This window comes from Hyperoodon ampullatus (assembly GCF_949752795.1).
Source record: "Hyperoodon ampullatus genome assembly, chromosome: 6".
Taxonomy (NCBI): Eukaryota; Metazoa; Chordata; class Mammalia; order Artiodactyla; family Ziphiidae; genus Hyperoodon; species Hyperoodon ampullatus.
Window position 1 is genome coordinate 4,853,734 of NC_136919.1, and position 21,409 is coordinate 4,875,142.

Consider the following 21,409-nt stretch of genomic DNA (forward strand, 5'->3'; position numbering starts at 1 on the left):
GCACCAGTGACCTCCTCTTCCAGCCATGACAGCAAGTTCATCTTCGCTACCTCAGCTTGGCCAGCGCTTCAGCCTTTCAGGGTTGGTCTGTCTCCGTCTTCTCTTGGCTATTTCCCGTTTTACAGTTTTCCTAGAAAGAAGCAGCAGCCAGTTTCCCTCTGTACCTCTAGGTCCCAGTCCTTCTTGCTGCTGCAGCTTTGCGAGGCCTGCTGTCAAGAGAACAATTCCGCCCAGCACGGTTCTGTCAGGGCTGCACATACCTAGCAGCTGTGCAGAATTCAGAGCGCTCACTTTAAAAAAAAAACAAAAAACAAAAACACTAAAATTAGACAAAGCAAGTGTTTTAGTGGCATCTTATAGATGAGGTCAGGAGTGTGAGTATAAAGCCATTTGGGAGGGAAGCCAGGAGCCTTGGGAAGCACGGTTTCGAGCCACTTAGCAGAGTTTCAGAAAATATGGCTGGCCGTTTGAGGATTAGCTGGTCCAAGGCTCTGTGGTCGCCGTGTCTTGTGATTCAGAGACACTGCTGCGGGATCATGGACCAGGCATGAGAAGGGGAAACAGCAAGAGGCAGGCGCCTGGCCCTGCGCAGAACAGCAGTGACCTTGCCCTGAAAGCTTGCTAAACCTCAGCTTGCTTCTATTCAGAATGAGACTGAGACACCTGCCTGGGCTGTACTGCAGGGTTCTTAGGTAGAGGAGGAAACCACAGCCCCGTGGGCGCGCCCTAGTCCTTGTCATAGAGCCGAGGGGGTATCTGCATTATTCGGGGGAAGACCCCCAGGCGTCAGGGAACAGCTTGGGGGAACGCGTTTTCCAGATCACATCTAAGAACATCTCTTGGAGGAATGTTTCATGGGACGTCGTCTGGGGAGTGCTCATCTGTACAACCAACTCCGCCTTTCAGATCGTGGGGTACCCAACCCAGCATGTTCCGACAGCTCAGTGACGCAGCACTCTTCTCCCCCAAACTTCTCAAGTACACGGTGAGCCCCATGCGGTCAAGCGCCGTGTACCACCCTCCAGTTAGTTCAGGCATATGTCAGTTTTATCACCTCCTTCGAGGTAGGAGCCATATTTGATACTTCTTAACCTCTCTAGGCTTCAGTTTACCCCTTTGAAAATGGGGGAGTTGGAGAAAATGACTTCTTAAAACTTGCCAGCTCTCAAGTTACATGATTCTCTGAAGTAGTGTCCTTGCCCAGTGCTTCACATAATACATACACTTACATATTCAATACATAAGGGCTTATTGGGATCATTCACTTTATCCCCATCTTTCTTTGTCATTAGTACAGAGAGGAAGGTTCTTGGTTCTGTACTGAAGAAAAACTGTTCCTGAACCTCCTGTAGGTGCCCGTCTGCCCCCTCTCCCTCCCTCCCCACCCCTTTCTAACTACACTTTGAAAAACATCATTTCAAGTACAGCAGGCCCCTTAAGGACACCTACACAGTAAACTTTTACCTTGTTTGTACCTGAAAAATAACATTTGTGGACACATGTATGTATATATGGTTGGCTTCTTTTTTTTTTTTTTTTTAACTGTATCCCTGCCCCCAAAGCAGAGCTCATCCATGCAGCCTTTGTCTGAGTGACAAGTATTGTGCTCCCCATGTCACCTCCCACACACGTGCTTTATGCTGGGCCAGGGGGTGCTGTGTCCAGTCCAGGTTCCTCGTGCAGATAAGCCTTTGGTCAGCTCGCCTCCGCTGCATCCTAGACACAGCTACTGCTCAGGCTCAGGGTGCCTTCTCCCTGCGCAAGCCCAGGGGAGTGAGGTTGCAAGCGATCAGCTTCTCCCACCTTCGGAGCTCACCTGGTCTGCCAAGTGTAGATAACGTCTCAACTACCAGATATGTTACGTTTGTGTTGGACAGCAGTCAGCGGCAGAGCAGAATGAAATATCTTTGCTGTTCTCCTCAGCTTGCCTCCCACTTTGCGACTTGCCTCGCCATAGTGAACTAGAAATTCTCCCAATGCCACACAGCTTGGTAGGCGACTGCCGTAGAACAGATAGAGAAGACCGCTGATGCAGCCCCCACAAGGGGATGGGCTGCGACAGCATCTCTAAGGGCACTTCCTGGAAGGGTGACGGCCGGCTGGGTGGTCCAGCCCAGCGGCTTCCTTTCCAAGCGTGCCTCGGTTCCCGTTGGGGAAGCACAGTGCACCCCTAGACTCTTCTCAACTTGCCATCTGAACACGCGGGCACAGACGCAGAAGCAGAGTGACCTGCTCAGTGTAGAAGAAGGGTTACCATGGCAACGGCAAGCCCACTTCATTACCAGATGCATTAGCTTTATTTGTGGGATCCCATAGCAGTTGCCAAGCACCGACCTGTGGTCCCGTCTCTGGGCATTTTGCTCCAGCCATGGCCAGCACTGGCTAGTTTGTAGAACCGTGTCTGTTGGCCTGTATATGGTGCACTGCAGTATCAGTCTACCAAAACTCCAAGGTCATTGCAACCTGCTGCATCCAGATACGTTAGGAACTGGCACCGTCCAGATACACAAGAATCTGAATCATTACAGGGTGACGTGCGAGCTGGGAAGAACGTTAGAGAACACACACGAAGCTCCATCTTGAGGGCAGGGCTCAAAGGGCTCACAGGACCCTGTCTACCGCACCACCTCTGAGGAGAACGAAGGCTGATAGATGGTGAGTTGTGTGGTGCGCCCCGCCCGCGGCCGTGTGTCTCCCATGGATCGTCGTTGCATTTAATTCCTCAGCGGGCCCCTCCGCGTCTTGCAGCTGTGTGAGCAGGCACGAGAGGTGACTCGACTCACCCTTGGTCACCCTGCCTGTAAAGGACAGGTGTGGCACAGAGTCCCAGTGCACTTGACCTTCACAGTCAATGGCCTCTTTTGGGAGTCAGCAAGCTCAGCCCACGTGGCAGCTTCGTACCTTCACCGCACCGCCTGCCCCCCAAGCTTGCAGACTCTCAGCATCAACAGGAGCACATTTTTGTTCATACTTCAGGGCCTGCACAACTGTCACCCACTCTCTGCAGTGTCCCTTTAGCCCCAGGTGTGACAGCAGAAAGTCAAATTAGCATAGGTGGCAATTTCACTGGACTGGAGGCAGCAGCCCTTGTGGTTCCAGCTTCGACGTTAGCTGGCTTCAAATCATTTCGCCTCTGTGAAGTCCAGACAAGGTTTTGGGCTGAGTAGCAATAGCTGCCCCTGGGAACCAGGCCCCGCGCCACACCCCTTACCAGGCGCCTTGTCTCCTTGACTCCTCGCGGCATTTCTGATCTCCATTAGCTGGAGGAGAGTGATGTTCAGAGAAGGTAAGTAACTGGGCCACGCTTTCCAGCAGCAGAGCCAAGACCCGATTCCAAATGCGCCTGATTCCAAAGCCTCGAAATGTTAAGCTTCAGAATAGTGTATGCAGTTTCATTATGACCGTGTTAGAAATTCAAAAAGCCATAACTCTATGCATATTCAATCTAGTTGGGTACCAGGGTCCTTTCTATCTCTATAAAAAGTAAGAATTGACAAACTTCATAGACCTTGACAGGTTCAAGAGATGATAAAAGTAAACCAGAGCCAGACTTCACAGCACTGAGTGTCCATAAACTAGCACAGCCCAGGATAGACACAAGCTGGAGGGGTGCACTTCATGAGCCTCCCTGGCTCATGCACCTTCCCTGATAGCATGAAGCCACAGCGCACGAGGCGGGGCATGGAGAACCAGCCTATCCCAGGACTCCAGAGCAAACTGGGCAGGAGGGGTGGGGGGAGGTATGACGGGCGGAGGGTGGGGGGCAGAGGTGCGAAGTATGATTGGGGGGGCAGGAGTGGGGGCGCCGTATGACTGCGGAGGACCTTATTTTTTTATTAGAAAAGAAGTTGAAACGCTTAAACCTCAATACATAAATGAATGTAGGATAAGAAAAAAAAGGGGGAAAGGAAAAACTATCCTAACCCAGATTCATAGAGTGAAAAACAAAAAATTTAACCTATCAAAAAATGATTTGCCCCTTGCTCTGGTTGCAGTCTTGAAATACCACGTCCCACTGGAAGGAACCAGAGTTGCTTGAGGAGATGGCTGATTCATGACCTCAGGTGGGAACCGTACAGGACAGGCCTGGGGTATCATATGCCAGACAGCAAGGAAGCCATCACAGAGACTAGGGTTACGACGAAAGGACTCAGCCTCAAAAAGGTGCCCACCAGCCACAGACAGAGCAGTTCGAGCATCCATTAGGAGAACAATTGCATCAGACAAACATATATCAAATATGTTTCACTCCTTGAGTTTATAATAATGTTAAGGGAAAAAAACTAAGCCATCTACATTGGAAGTAAACTAGTGAGACAGTGCATTGTGTGAAAACTGGTATGTGTATAACTGAATCACTTTGCTGTACACCTGAAAGTAACACAACATTGTCAATCAACTATACTCCAATATAAAATTAAAAGTTTAAAAAAAGAAAGCTGGTAAATAAATGGAAAGAATTGAGCATTTATCCTCTCTCACATATATAACAAATTCTACCGCTGGGTAACCAACCAGTCAGTAGATAGGGGAAGTTTTTCTTTATAAAAGTGTTCCAGCTAATAATGAAGCCTGTTGATCTCATTGGAATACGACCGTCTGTAACCCCTGGTGAATTTAATGGGTCATCAGCTGCCAGCATCACAAACTGAGACACCCGACCTCACATGCCTCCTGTTGGTAGTCTGTGACACCCCTGTGAAGTAGTCTTGCCAAAAAAAAAAAAAAAAATCAAGGCTGAATCTCATCTAATTACCAATTTACAGAAAGTACAGAGTAAGGAGTAACATGTACACCACCGGGACGCCATCCACAAAATCTAGACTGTGGAAAACTATGGAAAAAATGACCCAGTTTCTTCCGCAAATAGAATGGGGAGGGGGATAGAGAGAGGGATACCTTTAGTTTAGGAGAGACTTGTGAGGTCGGTCAGCCAGTTCCACTGCGTGGACCATACTCAGATCCTGATACAAGCAAATTTTTTTTTTTAATGTGTCATTTATGAGACTGTTGGAAATGAACACTGACCGAACTGCAGGTTTGATAACACTAGAGAATCCCTGTTGTTGTTTTAGATGTGGAGTGTGGAGTGGCAGCATGGCTGTGTTTTTTTGTTTTCAGAGCCCTTATCTTTTAGAGATACAGACTGAAGTATTTACAGATAAAATGATACCATGGCTGTTATTTGTTTCAAAATAATTCAGGAAGAGAAAAGTAGGTGAGGGTGTAGGTAAAACAAAGATCTGCCCGAGACTTGTAGCTGTTGACATTGGGATGGGTCCATGGAGGTTCTTTATACTATTTCATTTACTTCTGTATATGTTTTTTTAAATTTATTTTATTTTATTATTATTATTTATTTATTTTTGGTTGCATTGGGTCTTCATTGCTGCGTGCGGGCTTTCTCTAGTTGAGGTGGGCAGGGGCTACTCTTTGTTGCGGTGCACGGGTTTCTCATTGCGGTGGCTTCTCTTGTTGTGGAGCATGGGCTCTAGGCATGCATGCTTCAGTAATTGTGGCATGTGGGCTCAGTAGTTGTGGCGCACGGGCATAGTTGCTCTGCGGCATGTGGGATCCTCCCAGGCCAGGGCTTGAACCCGTGTCCCCTGCATTGACAGGCGGGTTCTCAACCACTGCGCCACCAGGGAAGCCCTGTATATGTTTTTTTAAGTCTTCCATAATAAAAGGCTTAAAGAAGGTAATTAAGTCGGTACTTCTCGAGGGGGTGGATTTTATTTTGTCTTGTTTTGATTTAATAGCACCCATTGCTGATACGAGTGGAGTGCTGACCATAGTGTTCTTAACCCTTGTGGTAGGTTGTATCAAAAGCCTTAAAATATTTGTACTGTTTGCCCCAGTAATTACAATTCTACCAATCTATCCTCAGGAAGTAATACCAAATGCAGCAAAAATTTGGTGAACAAAAGGGCACATTGCAGCCTAATATTAATATTAGGGGAAATTTGGAAGCAACTAATGTCCAGCAATAGGCGAATGGTTAAAGAAATTATAGTATAGCCACTCAGTAGAATGCCAGGCCACTTGTAATGCCAGTTTTGAAGACTACACAGCAATATGGAATGATGCTTACCTCATAATTTTAAATAAAATTTTGACTTGAAATTACATGTTTAGTTTCAATTATAAACATGAAAAATTCCAAAACCATGCATCTTTGATAGTAAAAAGATTAAAAAGAAGTACCCCAAAATGTTAAAGTGGTGATTATCTTTGGATGGAAAGTCTATAAACAATTATTTTATTCCTTTTTTCTCTAGTTTTAGATTGTTCCATAATAATATGCATTTATTAACTATTTTACTATTAGTTAACTTTAAAATACCAAAAATCACTTATAAAACAAAAAAATTAAATATAACATTTCTAGTATCTTTAGTGTGGTTTTTTGGTTTGGTTTTTGTTTTTTATTTATTTATTTATTTATTTATTTTTGGCTGTGTTGGGTATTCGTTTCTGTGCGAGGGCTTTCTCTAGTTGTGGCGAGCGGGGGCCACTCTTCATCGCGGTGCGCGGGCCTCTCACTATCATGGCCTCTCTTGTTGCGGAGCACAGGCTCCAGACGCTCAGGCTCAGTAGTTGTGGCTCACGGGCCCAGGGAAGCCCTGTTTTGTTTTTTTTTTAATTTCATTTTAAGAAGCTTGAGAAATTACTAAGGTAATTTATCAGTTAAAGTCAGCTAGATTTCGTTTCTTTTAAGGAAACAATTGCTTAGTTATCTACACTTTTTAGCAAAGAGAGTTAAAATATGTTAGAAAATGGTGGCACTGTTGGACGGGGTATGTTGGACCTTCACTGTAACCCAGCGAGAGGCTGTTAATTTCAGTGCTTATGACTGTCAAAACTATAACTGGGTTCCTCTCCCTCCCTTGCTTCCTTCCAAGACTGCATGTAAACTAGAGACAGAGTTCCTATTACTACCTTGCTGGTTTATTGGCATCCTTAAATAGTGATTTCCAGTTATGCAAGAAATGACCTATTAAATGTTACACGGTATAGCAATATTTGAAAGTACTATCCAGAAATAAGGTACTTTTAACATTCTCTTAAATGTAAGTAAACATGTCATATCTTTTTCTTACCCCGTTTATATTCTGTACTATTTGGGGCATATAGAAATAGAGATCAACTCAGCACTAGACGTTATTGAAGGAACTAGGTATTAGTAATGTTCACTGACACCCAGGACTGATCAAGAAGAGAAGACCGTTGTTGTTTTGAGCAGTAGGTTAAGAACTGCAAGGAATGAGGAAGTAAGGAAAGGTTGGTTGAAGGTGGCCTCCCGAGAAACTGCCTGCTGCTTGAGTTGCAGGATTCCGGTTGCTGCTTGGGGCAGAGACTCTTGTCTGAGCCCAGCAGGACTCCTTTTAGCCAATTCTGTGATGTCAGAGCCTCATGGACCAACCCAGACAGTGCGCCTTGGGTTGAGTCCTTTGCCGAGTCTGCTTTTAGGGTCTCATCTAGGAAATGAAAGAGGAGGCTTGACAAAGTATCAGAAGGGTTTTGTGAGCCCCTAAAAGAAAAGAAGGCGCTGTTTCTATTCTGAAGGCTGAGCCTGTTCAGCAAGCCCAGCAGGTCACTTTTTCCCCGGCATGTATGAAACTGCACTTTTTTTTAGGGTTTTTTGTTTTTTGTTTTTTTTTTAATCTATAACATGTGCTTAGGTTCTAAGAGAGTAAATGCACTTAAGTGTATTTACGGGATCACGTTCCTTTTTGGAGATAAAATTCAGCTACTTTTCATTTACCTTCAGAACTGCTCCACTTTTTACCAGCTGTTAAAAATAGATAGTTCAGGGATTTCCCTGGTGGTACAGTGGCTAAGACTCCGTGCCCCCAGTGCAGGGGACCCGGGTTCGATCCCTGGTCAGGGAACTAGATCCTACATGCCGCAGATAAAAAAGATCCCTCGTGCCTCAACGAAGATCCCACACAGCCAAGTAAATAAATATTAAAAAAAAAAAAAAAGATAGTTCAACCAGAGGGTATCTGGTGCCTGCCTTTCATACCTCTATTGTACTCTCTACATAGTCCATGGGTGTACATAGGCTTATGACATAATATGAAAACAAATGTGCTCTAACTCCTAGAAGGCCAGAATTGTAAGATAGTCTTTGAAGAAGATAATCTTAAGACAGGGAAGAAAAAAAGGGGGGAAACTTACTTTATCCAGCAGATAGTAAACATTTGGAAATTATCCTGAGAGTTTTTTTTTTTTTTTTGTGGTACGCGGGCCTCTCACTGTTGTGGCCTCTCCCGTTGTGGAGCACAGGCTCCGGATGCGCAGGCTCAGCAGCCATGGCTCACGGGCCCAGCCGCTCCGCGGCATATGGGATCCTCCCAGACCGGGGCACGAACCCGTATCCCCTGCATCGGCAGGCGGACTCTCAACCACTGCGCCACCAGGGAGGCCTATCCTGAGAGTTTATAAGCCAATATTATAAATAAATTCAGGGTAGTTAGATGAATTGGGACCTGCGCCATCTTAAATGCCTTAGGAGGCTGGCACAAGGCGCCACCACCGCGCCTTTCCTCCGAGTGTCCACTGGTGTGTCTCTCAGGAACAGGAGGAGAGGTGATCCTTTCTTCTTCTCATTGTTTTGCCCAATTCATGTGATTTGCATGTTCTAGTGTAAGCATTCATGTTTGTACACGTGTGTTTTGGCAGGTGACCTTGGGAAAGGTGTTGAAAGTGATTGTCGTCATGCGGAGCCTGTTCATTGATCGAACGATAGTGAAGGGGTATAATGAGAACGTCTACACGGAAGATGGCAAGGTAAGCATTCTGGAGTCTTTTGTTTTTTCCTTTATTTTCTGTATCCCAGAACAAATGTAATAGAGTCCCAGATGAATGACATTAAACACTAGCAATCATAGCTAAAATGATCAACAAGCATAGATTTATCAGTATGAAGCTGAACACTTTACAAAAAAACATTTCTCTCTCTCCCCTTGCATTTTTCATCAAGCTTCTGCGTTTTCCTTTAAGCCTGTTACCCTTAGTTGAATTTCTAATTTATCACCTTAGACCCCCAGTTGCCTCATTAAATGTGTCTTCTGAGGAAATGGATTTCTTTCTTCCTTTCTTTTCTTTCCCTTCTTTTTTTTTTTTTTTTTTTTTTTTTTTGCCTAGTCGCGCCGCACATCAATAGCCCAGGGTTCAGCATTTTGCTTTTCCTAGAACCATGAGGGAAATTCAAGTTAATTTGACACACAACCTGATAATGATCATTTTCCTTGAAACTAGCAAGTAGCCCCCAGAAGTTGATTGTCCATAGCAGTCCGTATTGAACGCTACAGTTGAAAAAAGATGAGTTATTTCCATGAGTGATTTGTTTCATGCGAAGTTCACCCACGTGAACCCCTAATTTCTCTTGACTGCACACTCTCCATATGGAGATACAGAGAGCACCAGAGGATGCTAATGAGAGTCGACAGCCTTCATTTGTGTTTGCTTCCAGAGCGTAATGAGCATTCTGCCAGAGACACCCACCCAGGTACACCCTGGTCACTTCCTGACACTAAGCCTCCATCTTCACCTCTCCCTGGAGCTTTCCCTTCTCTTCATGAATCCCATTAAAATTTAAAAGTTTGTTTGTACCAGCACTTACCACCGAACGGCCACATTATAATGAGGATAGAATGTTCTCCAATAACAGGTGACAAATGTAGCTTAGCACATAACAGTGTGTTATATAAAAGGTGTGACCCGTAAAGTGGGTCTGTACTTTGGGTTTGTAAAGTGGGTTTGTATTTTGAACAAGTAACCCAGCATTTCGAATTTCCACGTTCCACTTGAGTGTTGTCCCCATGGGAAGCTACTCTTACTCCCCGGGTCCTGCAGAGTTCTCATAAATCTCCCCATTGAGAGAAAAGCAGTCCTCCAGGGAAGCTTTCCTTTTTCTTTTTGGAAAAACCAAAGTGTCTTTGGACCAAGTGTGGAGAATAAAATAGATAATTGGGGCAAGTGTGATCTGTTGTGTATGTGACTCAGAAACTCAGATGGCGATTCTAAACGAGAAATGCCAAACTCCTTCGCAGCAGCAGAGGCAAGGCTGGGGCGGTGGAGACCCTCGCCAAGAGCCCGAGTCAGTGGTCATCTAGAGACAGGGTTCTTGTTGCCTCTGTTCCAGATTTACCACTTTATAGTCACCCCTGCTATGAAACACGCCCTTGCTCTCCAAGGACTTACAAGTGACTTGGGGATATAAAGAATAAATATATAAAAGCTAGGTACTAATAATGACCGTGCTGTAAGAGATACCAAATTCAGGATGCCAGTGAAGCATACTCTGAAAGTAGATTATAAGGAGTGGAGATTTTACCTGTTTTGCAATATCAGTATCAATCTTTAACATGATATTATTTAACTGCCCCATACTGAAAGTGTCCAAAATAACACAAGCGGTTTGCCACCTAGTTAATAGTCAGTAAATGATTAGTATTATTTTTATTCTGCACTTAAAACAAGGGAATTAGAAAATAGTCTCACATGTATTCTTCTGGAATTTCTCTCTGATTATTCCTCCTCAGCTGCTATGGGTAGTTCCTTTCCTCCCATCTACCCCCTTGACTCCCAGATTACTGGCGGTTCTCTTCCCTCTCCTCTCATGCCCCTTGGCCGTTCTTACATGTACCCCTGTGGTCGCACATGTCCCCCCGCACAGGGATCACTCCTGATGTGTGTCGAGGTCAGACCTCTCCTCCCCAGACGGACCTCAAGCTCAGCCTATCCAAAATCAGCCTCAGCTTCCCTCAGCTGGTCCTTCTCCGGGGTGACTGTACCACCTCACTGCTCAGGCCTTCCATCCGCTGTCTGCATATGGAGTCTGTTAGTGGGTTCTGGCGAGTCTCCCTCTTTATCCCTCCAGCTGGGCCCCTCGCATCCATCTTCACTCCTCCTTGCTTCTCCTTCTCTCTCCGCTGAGTCGCTGCACCAGCCTCCTCACTTCCAGTCTGCCGTCCCGCTTCCCTCCGCCGTCTCTCCTTCACCTGGCCTCCAGAGCTGTCTTCCTGAAATACACAGCCGAGGGGATGATTTTTTTCTTTCTGCCCTGTCCCCGTTGCCCAAAGCAGCAAAGTGGGGTATTAGTAGATGTTAAGCGCAAAGCAGTCCATGATCAGAAAAGTCTGAGAAACCCTGGGTTAGAGAACGTTCCGTCGGATTCTGTCTTTACTGTGGAAATTCTTTTTTTTTTTTTTTTTTTTTTTTTTTTTTTTTTTTTTTTGTGGTACGCGGGCCTCTCACTGTTGTGGCCTCTCCCGCTGCGGAGCACAGGCTCCGGACGCGCAGGCTCAGCAGCCATGGCTCACGGGCCCAGCCGCTCCGCGGCATATGGGATCCTCCCAGACCGGGGCACGAACCCGTATCCCCTGCATCGGCAGGCGGACTCTCAACCACTGCGCCACCAGGGAGGCCCTACTGTGGAAATTCTTAAACACTTAGTTTGCCTAAGTGCCTATGAAGCTCCCAAGAGGGGTACATAGTATGCAGTCTTTTCCTAACGAATCTGACCATCCATTTTTTTTCTTCCTTTATTCTTGGAGCATATTGTGACACTGGTGTTTGGCAAAACACACTTCTGAAAACTCTGGCTTGTAGAATGAAATCCAGACCCCTTAGCAAGGCATAGAAAAGCCTAGTGGTCTGGCCTCTGCCCGCCTTTGCATCCTCCTCTGCTGTCATTTTCTACATACATTTCGTCTTTTACTTTCCAGCCTTTTGTGCTACTTGTGGCTCCCAGGACGTGCCAGATTCTTCCACACACTTGCACCTGTGCTCTGCGCCCTTGACCTGGGACGCTCGCCCCCTCCCGTCCACCTGGCGAGCTCACTGGCTTTACCCTGGCTGAGTGCCCTGTCTCTTCTCATCCGGCCCCCGTTTTCCCAGAGGCCTCTTCTGTGAGCACGGGCTCTGGAGGTGGCAGGCCTGGGTTTGCCTCTACTCACAGCACAAGTGATCGTCATCCACTCGAACCTCCGTGGCATTTTGAACACTCTTCCTCTAGTACTAGGATTCGTCCGTCCTGATTATTTGTTGCAGGTCTGTCTTGCAGTTAATGAATATTCTAGCGTCCTCCATGTTTGGTCTGGTAGGCATTGTGCGAAGCAGACCTTGCCTCCAGTGGTTATGGAACCGTAGGTACCACGGTTAGACTCGTCTTCCAGACAAGGAAACTGAGACCCAGCGTGGTAACATGACTTGCCTCCGGTCACTCACCGAGCCAGATCCCAGACCTCCATCTGCCGGGGGCTCCTCGAGGGTCCAGGCTCTGTCCCGACACTCTCTCCCTCCTGTTGGATATACCTCAGTGCCTGAAACACAGTAGAATAGTAATGTGTGGGAGGGGGTAATGAAAAAGCCTCCTGGGGATGTGAAAATGCTTCAGGTGGGATGGAAGAATGGAGAATCAGAAATGAGAGCCAGAAGAAAAAAAGAAATGAGAGACGGGCACTAGACGAAGCAACAGGGAGTGAAGTCATAAATAAAGAATAAAGGAAGCACGCACGTGCACACGGGTCGTGGTCCCCTAATGAGGGATTAGCGCGGGTTCTCTGTTCACCACAAGGAAAGTGAGTGTGTGTCTGGGAGCCTGAATTCTGAGTCCTATCACAAAGGTGGTACAGGAGACCTCTTGCTCCCTTTTACAGCTGCATACATTGGCCTAGAGATAAGCAGGGACCCTAAAAGCAGGAAGAGCACGATTAGGAGGACTGAGTCCGCTTGTTCTTGTTGTTGTTTTTTGTTTTTGTTTTTTTTAATATTTATTTATTTATTTTGTTGCACTAGGTCTTAGTTGCGGCATGTGAGCTCCTTAGTTGTGGAACCTGGGCTCCTTAGTTGTGTCATGCATGTGGGATCTAGTTCCCTAACCAGGGATCGAACCCCGGCCCCCTGCACTGGGAGCTCGGAGTCCCAACCACTGCACCACCAGGGAAGTCCCCACTTGTTGTTTTAAAGGCACATTTACCACATTTGTCAGAGAAGCTTGCCCAGAATCTAAGCCCAGCCAATTCGATTCATCCCTTTTTTTCAGAGTACCTTACAAATGATAAAGTTGTGCAGCCATTATTAGTGTTCTCTTTTTAGTACTGATACTGGTATATGTGAACTTACACATTTATATACATGCAAGCATTAGTGCAATTAACGTGTTGACCCGTCTGGCACATCCCAAATAAAATGCAGCGTTTGGAAGGAGCCTTCGGAGCTTGAAGTGTGGTCTAAGAACAAATCGTTGCCTGCAGTTTTGCTGTTCCAAAGGTGCAGCCCTGCATTTGCTGAGTTGGTGCCTAAGCGCTTGCCTGGGGGTGGATCACTGCCCTGATGCACTAGGTGTGGCTTGGAAAGCCTTGCCTAGGCTTAGGGGTCTGAATTGCGAAATCCTCCTGCCTGTGCAGTTGTCTGTGTTCTTCCAAACCGAAAGCAACCAGCTTCTGAAAGTGTGCTTAGATCTGTCGTTACAAGAGTGGCCCCACGCCACCCCGATTTCCAGCTCTGGCAGGTTTTCCCCCCATTAGAATCCCAGCCAGCCTCTCACTTTGCACTAACAACCACTACCTCTACCCTGATCATCCTGTGTCTTTACCTGTGATGCATATTTTTGATGCCAAGCACCAGCAGACTACTTCCTCGAACAAAATATTAAAATGCTGTTAAGATTTACCACCCTACTCTTCATTGTCATCATGGCAAAGAGCCATGACTCAGCGTGTTGAACACCTGGCCATTGTCCTGACTTTACACCAGTCAGACTTAGCTGAAAAGCTATGTGTCTTGGTTGAATTTATCTTATTAGGGGATTTAGGTTATGTTAATGCTATAGCTTCATTAATTATCCCATATCAATAAAAAAAAGGCCGCTTTTAGCCTCCTAGCACAAGAGAGGAAAAGAAATGGTGGTATCAAAGGGAACCTTCAAAGACAGCCAGAGCTGTCTCCAGGGTAATTTCTGATCCCCGCATTCTTCCCACTTCAGAGTTGTGTGTGTGTGTGTGTGTGTTTCGGTCGAGGGGGTTGGGGGAAGCTTGAATCTGATTCCTCTAATAAGTGTTGGCATCAGCCCCGTTTGATATTAGATGCAGGGAACATTTTGATTTGTTATAGCCTTTGAAATTGTTCAGACAACCTTCAGGAAAATGGCCTCTTGTTACTTATGGGGGAAGGGTGAAAGCTGGGGAAGGGGAATCCGGTTTAATTCATATGCAGAGGATGCCCTGAAATTGTGCTTTCAGCAGTTTTTTAGTAACAAGTGCATGTCCTGATTGAAAGTGAAAAGTTGAAGAAGAACAGACCTGTAAAACTTGTTCACTTTTTTATTCTCCAGGGGAGGGTGGGCAGACTTAAGCAGATGAACAAATAGAAGTTTGTGGTTTTGAAAACTTGGATGACCATGGAGAAATCCATCACCATTGCTGGTTTATAGCACCCTACCCCTACTGACACATCACCTGTTGACCTTGCAAGATGAAGCTACTAATAAATAAAAGTTTTAGACATTGAAGTGCCTGTGAGGCTTATGAGTTTTATTTGGAAGTGTTAACTTTAGATAATTTATAGTTTCATTATACAATTTTTTGAAATGAAGAATTGATAACTTTCTGGTAAGCTGCCATAATTTTCACTTGCTGCTAAAGGAATTTTAGTGGTGATGTTTGTCACATCAGTAGACCTGAAAGGTTTGTCATCTTGAGCTTTGCAAGAGTGTCCCACCACCACTTTGAGCTGTGACAGCTTAGGGGGGGCACTGTGAGTCAGCATTCCCTCTGAATTCTAGGTACAGGGCCATCTTCCTCCCAGTTTAAGAGCTGGGCCTCTGGAGACACACCTGGTTTTGAATTCTCTACCACATGTAACGATGTGATTTTGGACAAGCTGCTTAACGTCTTTGGGCCTCAGTTTCCTCATCTGTGAATTGGAAATAATTTTATCATTCTCGTGCGATTGCTGGGAGACTTTAGAAAGATGACGCAGGTGCAGTGCAGGCTAAACACATGGTCACCTGCAGATGGTATCTGCCCTCTCTGGCTGTGCCGGAGGTGCAGATGGGCATCATAGTCAGCATTCCTTTGCCTACTGATTTGCGGGCATTCGGATTTTTCATTTCGGTGAGTGAATTTGACTGTCACTGTTATCACCAGTTCTTCCTGTGCACTAGGAGGACCTTTGACATCTGACGTGTAACCTTAGAGCAGATGAATCCGTGCTGAAGCAGTTGGTCATCTGTGGGGTTTGTTTCTATTTTATCTGAAAAGAGACCACATTCCCACCCCTAAAATACTCATTCTAATCCCCAGAGTCCCACAGGCTGCTCCTAAGACTGCAGATTCAGCCCCAATTACCATAAGGTTGGCTTTTCCATTTTAAGATCTTTCTAATGCTTGCCCAGAGTACTGGGGGATGCTTAGTTTCTTTTCCCTGACACTATAGTTCAGCATAATTTCTCGTTCATGGGGCTGAAAGTTTGTAGCTTCCAGAATGCTCCTTTTTGAATATTGCAGCCAGCAAAAAATTGGTAGCCATGCCCTCCTCTGTAGCAAATAAGCTGAAGCTAATAAATATTCACTTGCATCAGTCCCGGCTCCCTGAAATGAATTTCTGAAATCTTCCTGGCCCTGAGGAAAGGCAGGGCACTAACTCTAGAAGGCCTGCTTAAATGGCTTTCTTTGGCATAAATCTAGCAGAAAATCAAGGACAGACTGCCTGCTGTGCCTTCACAGCAAAAGGGGAAGCCACTGTCTTCGGATCCCTTTCTCACCCCTGTGCGCCTGGGAAGCAGGGCGTATTGTCTAGCGTCCTTCTATCCCAGGTGGTCAGAACTGGTCCCTAGGGTCCTGAATAATGTAGTTCAACGCCTTCAAAAAGAGCAACACCCTCACTTAGAATGAGCGCTGTGTGTTTTGAGAAGCCACAATCAGGCTAGAGAGTCCATCTCTTAATTAAACCTGTGCGTATTTCTCTCTGGATGATTTTTCTATTTAAAACATTTTGCAGACACTGAAGGTTTTTTTATATGTATGTAATTTTCTCTTTTAAATTAAAACGAACTTTTCACTCTATATGCAGATTCTTCCTTTTCTCTTCTTCCGTGGCCCTGTGTTTATGTCAGCCTGTGTATGATGTGAACAGGCAGGAAGGATGAACAGCAGAGAACTTCAGAAGAAACAGCTGTGGGCTGAAAATGGAAAGAGAACTGTATTAGTTCAGATACTGAGGTGACTTCTCCAATAATTTAGATTTAGAATCTTTGGCATCTCCTTGTCATCTTGGCAGTGATTTGGTAAAACGAAAAGATACAAAAAGTTGTTCTTATTCCTTCCGCAATGTCTGAATAGTCTTTAAATGCTACATTTGTTGAGCCCTGCGCTAAACCGCGGCGCTAAGATCCTGATAGAAACCTGACTTATCCTCCCAAATATGACCCGCTGCCCAACAGTTTTCTTCAACAGGATTGATAATGTAGGGAATTAACTTCATATGTTTCTTTTGAGGTTTCCTTCCGAGTTATCTGGAGGTCACATGTCACTTTTCCCCCCTGCAAATTGCTAACCTGTCAAAATAAAAATCTAATGCCTTAAGCTTTTTAAAATTCTTACTCCATCAATTGGCCTGAGTTGGGGAGCAGTGACTAAAAATTGACAACTTCCTTCTGGAGAGCAGTTTAGCCAGAGTAGGAGAGGAGTCAAGTGGGGGCTTTTGTGGAAATCCAGGAAGGAGGTGGTTCAGCAGTGGGGATCGGGGGGGAGGCAGACAGATTCAAATAAACGTTCAATCACGGTTCCTCCGCTGTCGTCCCTGGACTTGGATCCGCTAAACTTATGCTCTCCAGCCGGAGCCCTGCCGAGTCCAGTGGGGCGTCCTCAGCGCCACCCAGATTCCTCCACTTATGAACAGGACGAAGCCAGGAGAACTGCACACATGCTTGTTCGCAGCCCAGCCTTTCACTGCCAAGGGCGGTTTTCAGAAAGCCCTCAGAACAGAAACAGAGCCCCGAACTGTCCCACGTCGGGCGCAGCGCTTCCCTTCCGGTCTTCCTAGAGGAGTCTTCCCATCTGACAGGTCCCCATGCCCCCAGATGCTTCAGAGTCATCACACAGCACACAGGCTTAAGTAGCCGTGTCTCGGCTTTCCACCTTAACCACTGGCCAACCCCAAAGGCAGGTTTCAAGAGGCCCATTGACCAGGGGTTTCAGTTTGCTCAACTCTTGAACTCGTATATTAAAGTTGACTTGTTAGCACCCTTGGGACCTAGTGATGGCCCCTCTTTTAACCTGCACTGTCCTTGCTCTGTCTCCTGCACTGTGTTGGGGGTGGTTCTGTTTTTGCCATACTCCATTTGTTCTAACCTCTTGAAACAGTGAGAAGGCACCGATTTGATTTCTCATACAACCTGTCAAACCAGAGTGGTTTTGGTGAGACTGAGCCACGGATTACCCTGTGTAGGACCAAGTGTGGCCAGAGGAGGACTGGACTCTGAACTCTGCCCACATTTCATCTCAGACCTCTGTTTCCTTGACCAAGGGGTCCAGGGCTCCTGACCTGACCAGCCATCACAGTGAACCTGCGGAGCGCTGTGAAAACAAACGCACAAATGAACATATTCTCGGGCCCACCCCAGACCTACTAATTCAGACATTCCAGGGGAGGGACCAAGGAATCTGTATATTAACAAACAAAAGAAATTCCCCCAGGGGCTTCTGACGCCACCCAGGTTTGAGCACCACCAAGGGAGACCATCCATAAGAAGCTTCTCCAGATTACCATGGGCAATTGAATGGCTCCAAACCATTGTCTCATCATCTGGGAAGGAAGGTTGCTAATGGGACCAGCCACACAGGCTTGTTCTGGGGAGTGAGTGGGAGAGTGCATGTGGAACGACCAGTGCGTGCCTGGCATGGAACAGGTGTTCAACAGCGGGGGGCTGTTTTCCTCCACGCATGCCTGTAACATGCTAGGTCCTGTGCCAGGACAACGTAAACAAAAGAAATAAAAGCTTCAGTTAGTTTTAAGAGCTATGAAGATTTTTAATTTTTGAAAGGATAAAGAGAAGCAAGACAACAGGTATGGGAATATTTTAGAGTAACTGGGAGATGCCTGTCTGACAAGGTGATGTTGGAGCCAAAGGAAGTGAAGGAGGAACCATGGGAGGGTTTGTGGGAAAAGCAGTCCAGGCGAAGAGCACAGCAGGTGCAAAGGTCCTGAGGCAGGACTGACCTTGGCATGTTGGGTGACGCAAGAGAACCGTGGCAGGGGTCAAAGTTAGAGAAGTGAACGAGGGGCTCAGCTCATGGGGCTGTGGACGCAGCAAGTGCCTCAAGTTGACTTCTTATATCTCTTCGTATCGTCTTCTCAAATCACCACAGGTTGATAAAGAAGAAATTCAGGCTCGACATTTAGGATCCTTTCAACCCCAAGACTCTGTTTTTTCTATAATCATGTTTTTTTTTTCAAGCTTAATAACAGTAGTTACAGTATCATTTCTTGGAGTCCAAAATTCTAAAATTGATGCTGATATTTTATCTCTTTCCCCCCACAGCTTGATATATGGTCCAAATCCAACTATCAAGTATTCCAGAAGGTAAGTTGTACTTTTTGCTTCTTCCTCAAGAGGCACTAAGGGAAATATGAATACTTCGAGGTGTAAACATTGGTCTTAAATCAGAGGCTTTTTAAAAAGTGAAAAGAGCCAGACACAAAAGGCTGCTCACTGTATGATTCCATTTATGTGATGTTCTGGAAAAGATAACATTAGGGACAGAAATCATATCAGTGGTTGCCAGGGGTTAGGAGCGAGGGAATGAGATTGTCCCCCAGGAGCTATAAGGGGACACGTTTGGGTGATGAAAATATTGTGTCTTCATTATGGTGATTACACAACTGTATGTTTCAAAACTCACGGAACGAACTATATGCCTACAAAGGGCAAATTTTACTGTATATAAATTATACCTTTAAAAAAAAATCAGAGGCTTTTGAGTTGCTTCAGACTCAACCCACAGTTTTTAAATTCAGTTTCTCACAGCCCTGTAATCTACACAGGTGCCTTAAGGATGGGCTGAGGAATGTGGGCTGGCCCTACCCCACCCCCACTCTGTATTACAGTGGCATCTTTTTCAGATGTTGGGCTTCCCCAAGAAATACTTTCTGGGAAATGTCAGAAAAAATGAAATGTGACCAGAGAAAGTCCATTTCCCAGCTCCCAGTGGTAGAAGGGTCCCTTCCCTGGCCCAGCTCAATCTTTCTGAAGGCTTCTGAAGAGGCTTCTGAAGGCTTCTCTCATGGCCCTCAGGCCAGGTTCCCTGCAGGGCACCAGCCACTTTCTTCTGTGCTATCCGTCCTCTGTGTCCGCTTCCATCCAGCAGTGCAAATAATAGAGTTGGTTGTAAATCCACTCACTGCCTCCTCACGTTCAACGGCAATTATTTATCAAGCCCCTTTGCCGGCACTAATACAGGGGAAACAAGACAAACAAGGAAGCAGAATAAATAAGGGAACTCCAGGTCATTACCGGGGGCTGTGGTCGAGGACAGGAGGGACCTCCTTCGCATCAGGGTGGTCTCAGGAGGCCTTTATGCAGCAAAATTTAAACTGAGTCGGGAAGCAGGAGAAGGAGCCAGCCATGCGAAGGGCCACGGGAAGAGGGTCCCAGACAGTGGAAGCAGCAGCCCTGAAAGCTGCTGTGGAGGAGGGACTTGCACGGTCCAGCACCGCTGGGACCCGTGCGATGGGAGCAGGCACAGGGCGGTGGGGAAGGCACGCGAGGCAGGGCCGGCTCGGCAGGTGCCTTTCGGTCCCGGTGCAGAATTTGGATTTTACTGTCAATTCAGTGAGAAGCCAGCGGAGGGATTAGTGTGGGGGAAGGATGTGATTTTGAAAGCTGGGCCCGAATTATCCCCACTTGAGTAAAAACTGTGTCCAGGGTGTACCGGGTTGCTTAGCATAGGATGGTGGGTTTTTTGCAGTTGAGGTGAAATTCATATAACATAAGCATTTTAAAGTGAACAGTTCCATAGCTCTTAGACTTTCACATTGTTGTGCAGCCACCACCTCTGTCCAGTTCCAAAACACTGTCATCACCCAAAGGAAACCCCATCCGCATTTAGCAGTGAGCATTGGGCTTTCGCATCAAAGGAGCATAACGGGCCAGCCCTCTGTTGGTGTCTAATGTACCTCAATTCGCGTTGCTCCCTGGACCCCTTTACACTGAAAGGGGGAAGCAAAGGACAGATGTCCAGGGTTGGGGAGCGGTCTGAGGCGTAATGCCACACATTTAGGGAGCCTACGTAAGCGTGAAAATGTCATGATCTTATCACAACTAGATTCTGAACCAGAAAGAATATATTAATGGAAAAAACGGTGAAATCTGAATAAAGTGTGGACTTGAGTCAATAATAAGTAACCAACACTGGTTTCTTAGTTGTGATGAACGTACCCGATAATGAAAGATGCTAACAATGGGGCAACCTGGTGAGGGGTATATGGGAACTATGTGTACCACGCTTGCAACTTTTCTGTAAATCTGAAACTAATCCAAAACTTAAAATTCATCTCAAAGAGAGAGTCATAGTGTTGGCTCTCCTGAGAGTCCCAGTCCTTCCCCCAGCCGAGCTCCCTAGACGCAGAAAGGCAAAAACAGCCTCCCTCCCTGGGCCAGAGCCTAAGGGAAAGAAGGACATAGTCACGGGCTTCCCTGGTGGTGCAGTAGCTGGGAGTGTGCCTGCCAGTGCAGGGGACATGGGTTCGAGCCCTGGTCCAGGAAGATCCCACATGCCGCGGAGCAACTAAGCCCGTGTGCCGCAACTACTGAGGCTGCGTTCTAGAGCTTGCACGCCACAACTACTGAGCCCACGAGCCACAACTACTGAAGCCTGCGCTCCGCAGCAAGAGAAGCCACCGCAAGGAGAAGCCCGCACACCGCAACGAAGAGTAGCCCCCGCTCGCCACAACTAGAGAAAGCCCACGCGCAGCAATGAAGACCCAACGCAGCACCCCCCCCCCCAAAAAAAAGTGCGTAGTCACATGTGGGCTTTAGTGTAGGCAACGACGTTTTAACCTTGGCCTTCTTATCTAGGTGACCATACCCAAGGCCTTTACCTGTTCAGCTTGCATAAAGCCTCGGCCTTAGTTGCTAACTTTGTCCCTGCCGACAGCTCTTATTTTCCCCCAGCAGCTGGCTGAAAAGCATTCTGAGGAGAAAGAACACTGCTCGTTATCTGCATCTTGTTTCGCTTTCCCAGTGAAGAACGTTAAAACAGTTTTGGTTTGTTTTTTTTTCTAACCTGGTTTATCTTAGTGTCCTCTGTGGTATTTCAGTGAGTTACTTTCTGGCTCCACAAAAGGCGGGCAATGACTTCAGGGGCCCCGAGCATCACAGACCCATAACCTGGGATTT

The 21,409-nt window shown here is 46.4% G+C and overlaps 1 protein-coding gene across 2 annotated transcripts in view; it reads left to right on the top strand.

The window, feature by feature from the left end:
* MED27 (mediator complex subunit 27) overlaps positions 1–21,409 on the top strand; it is a gene marked incomplete at both ends in the record, with an annotated part of 215,403 nt that overhangs the window by 167,939 nt on the left and 26,055 nt on the right. Inside the window, 2 exons of one of the 2 annotated variants that reach the window (XM_079707235.1) lie at positions 8,686–8,793; positions 18,554–18,595. In XM_079707235.1, the coding sequence (XP_079563361.1) occupies positions 8,686–8,793; positions 18,554–18,595 (150 nt within the window). The remainder of the gene's footprint in view (positions 1–8,685; positions 8,794–18,553; positions 18,596–21,409) is intronic. The other variant, XM_079707236.1, reaches the window with a different exon arrangement.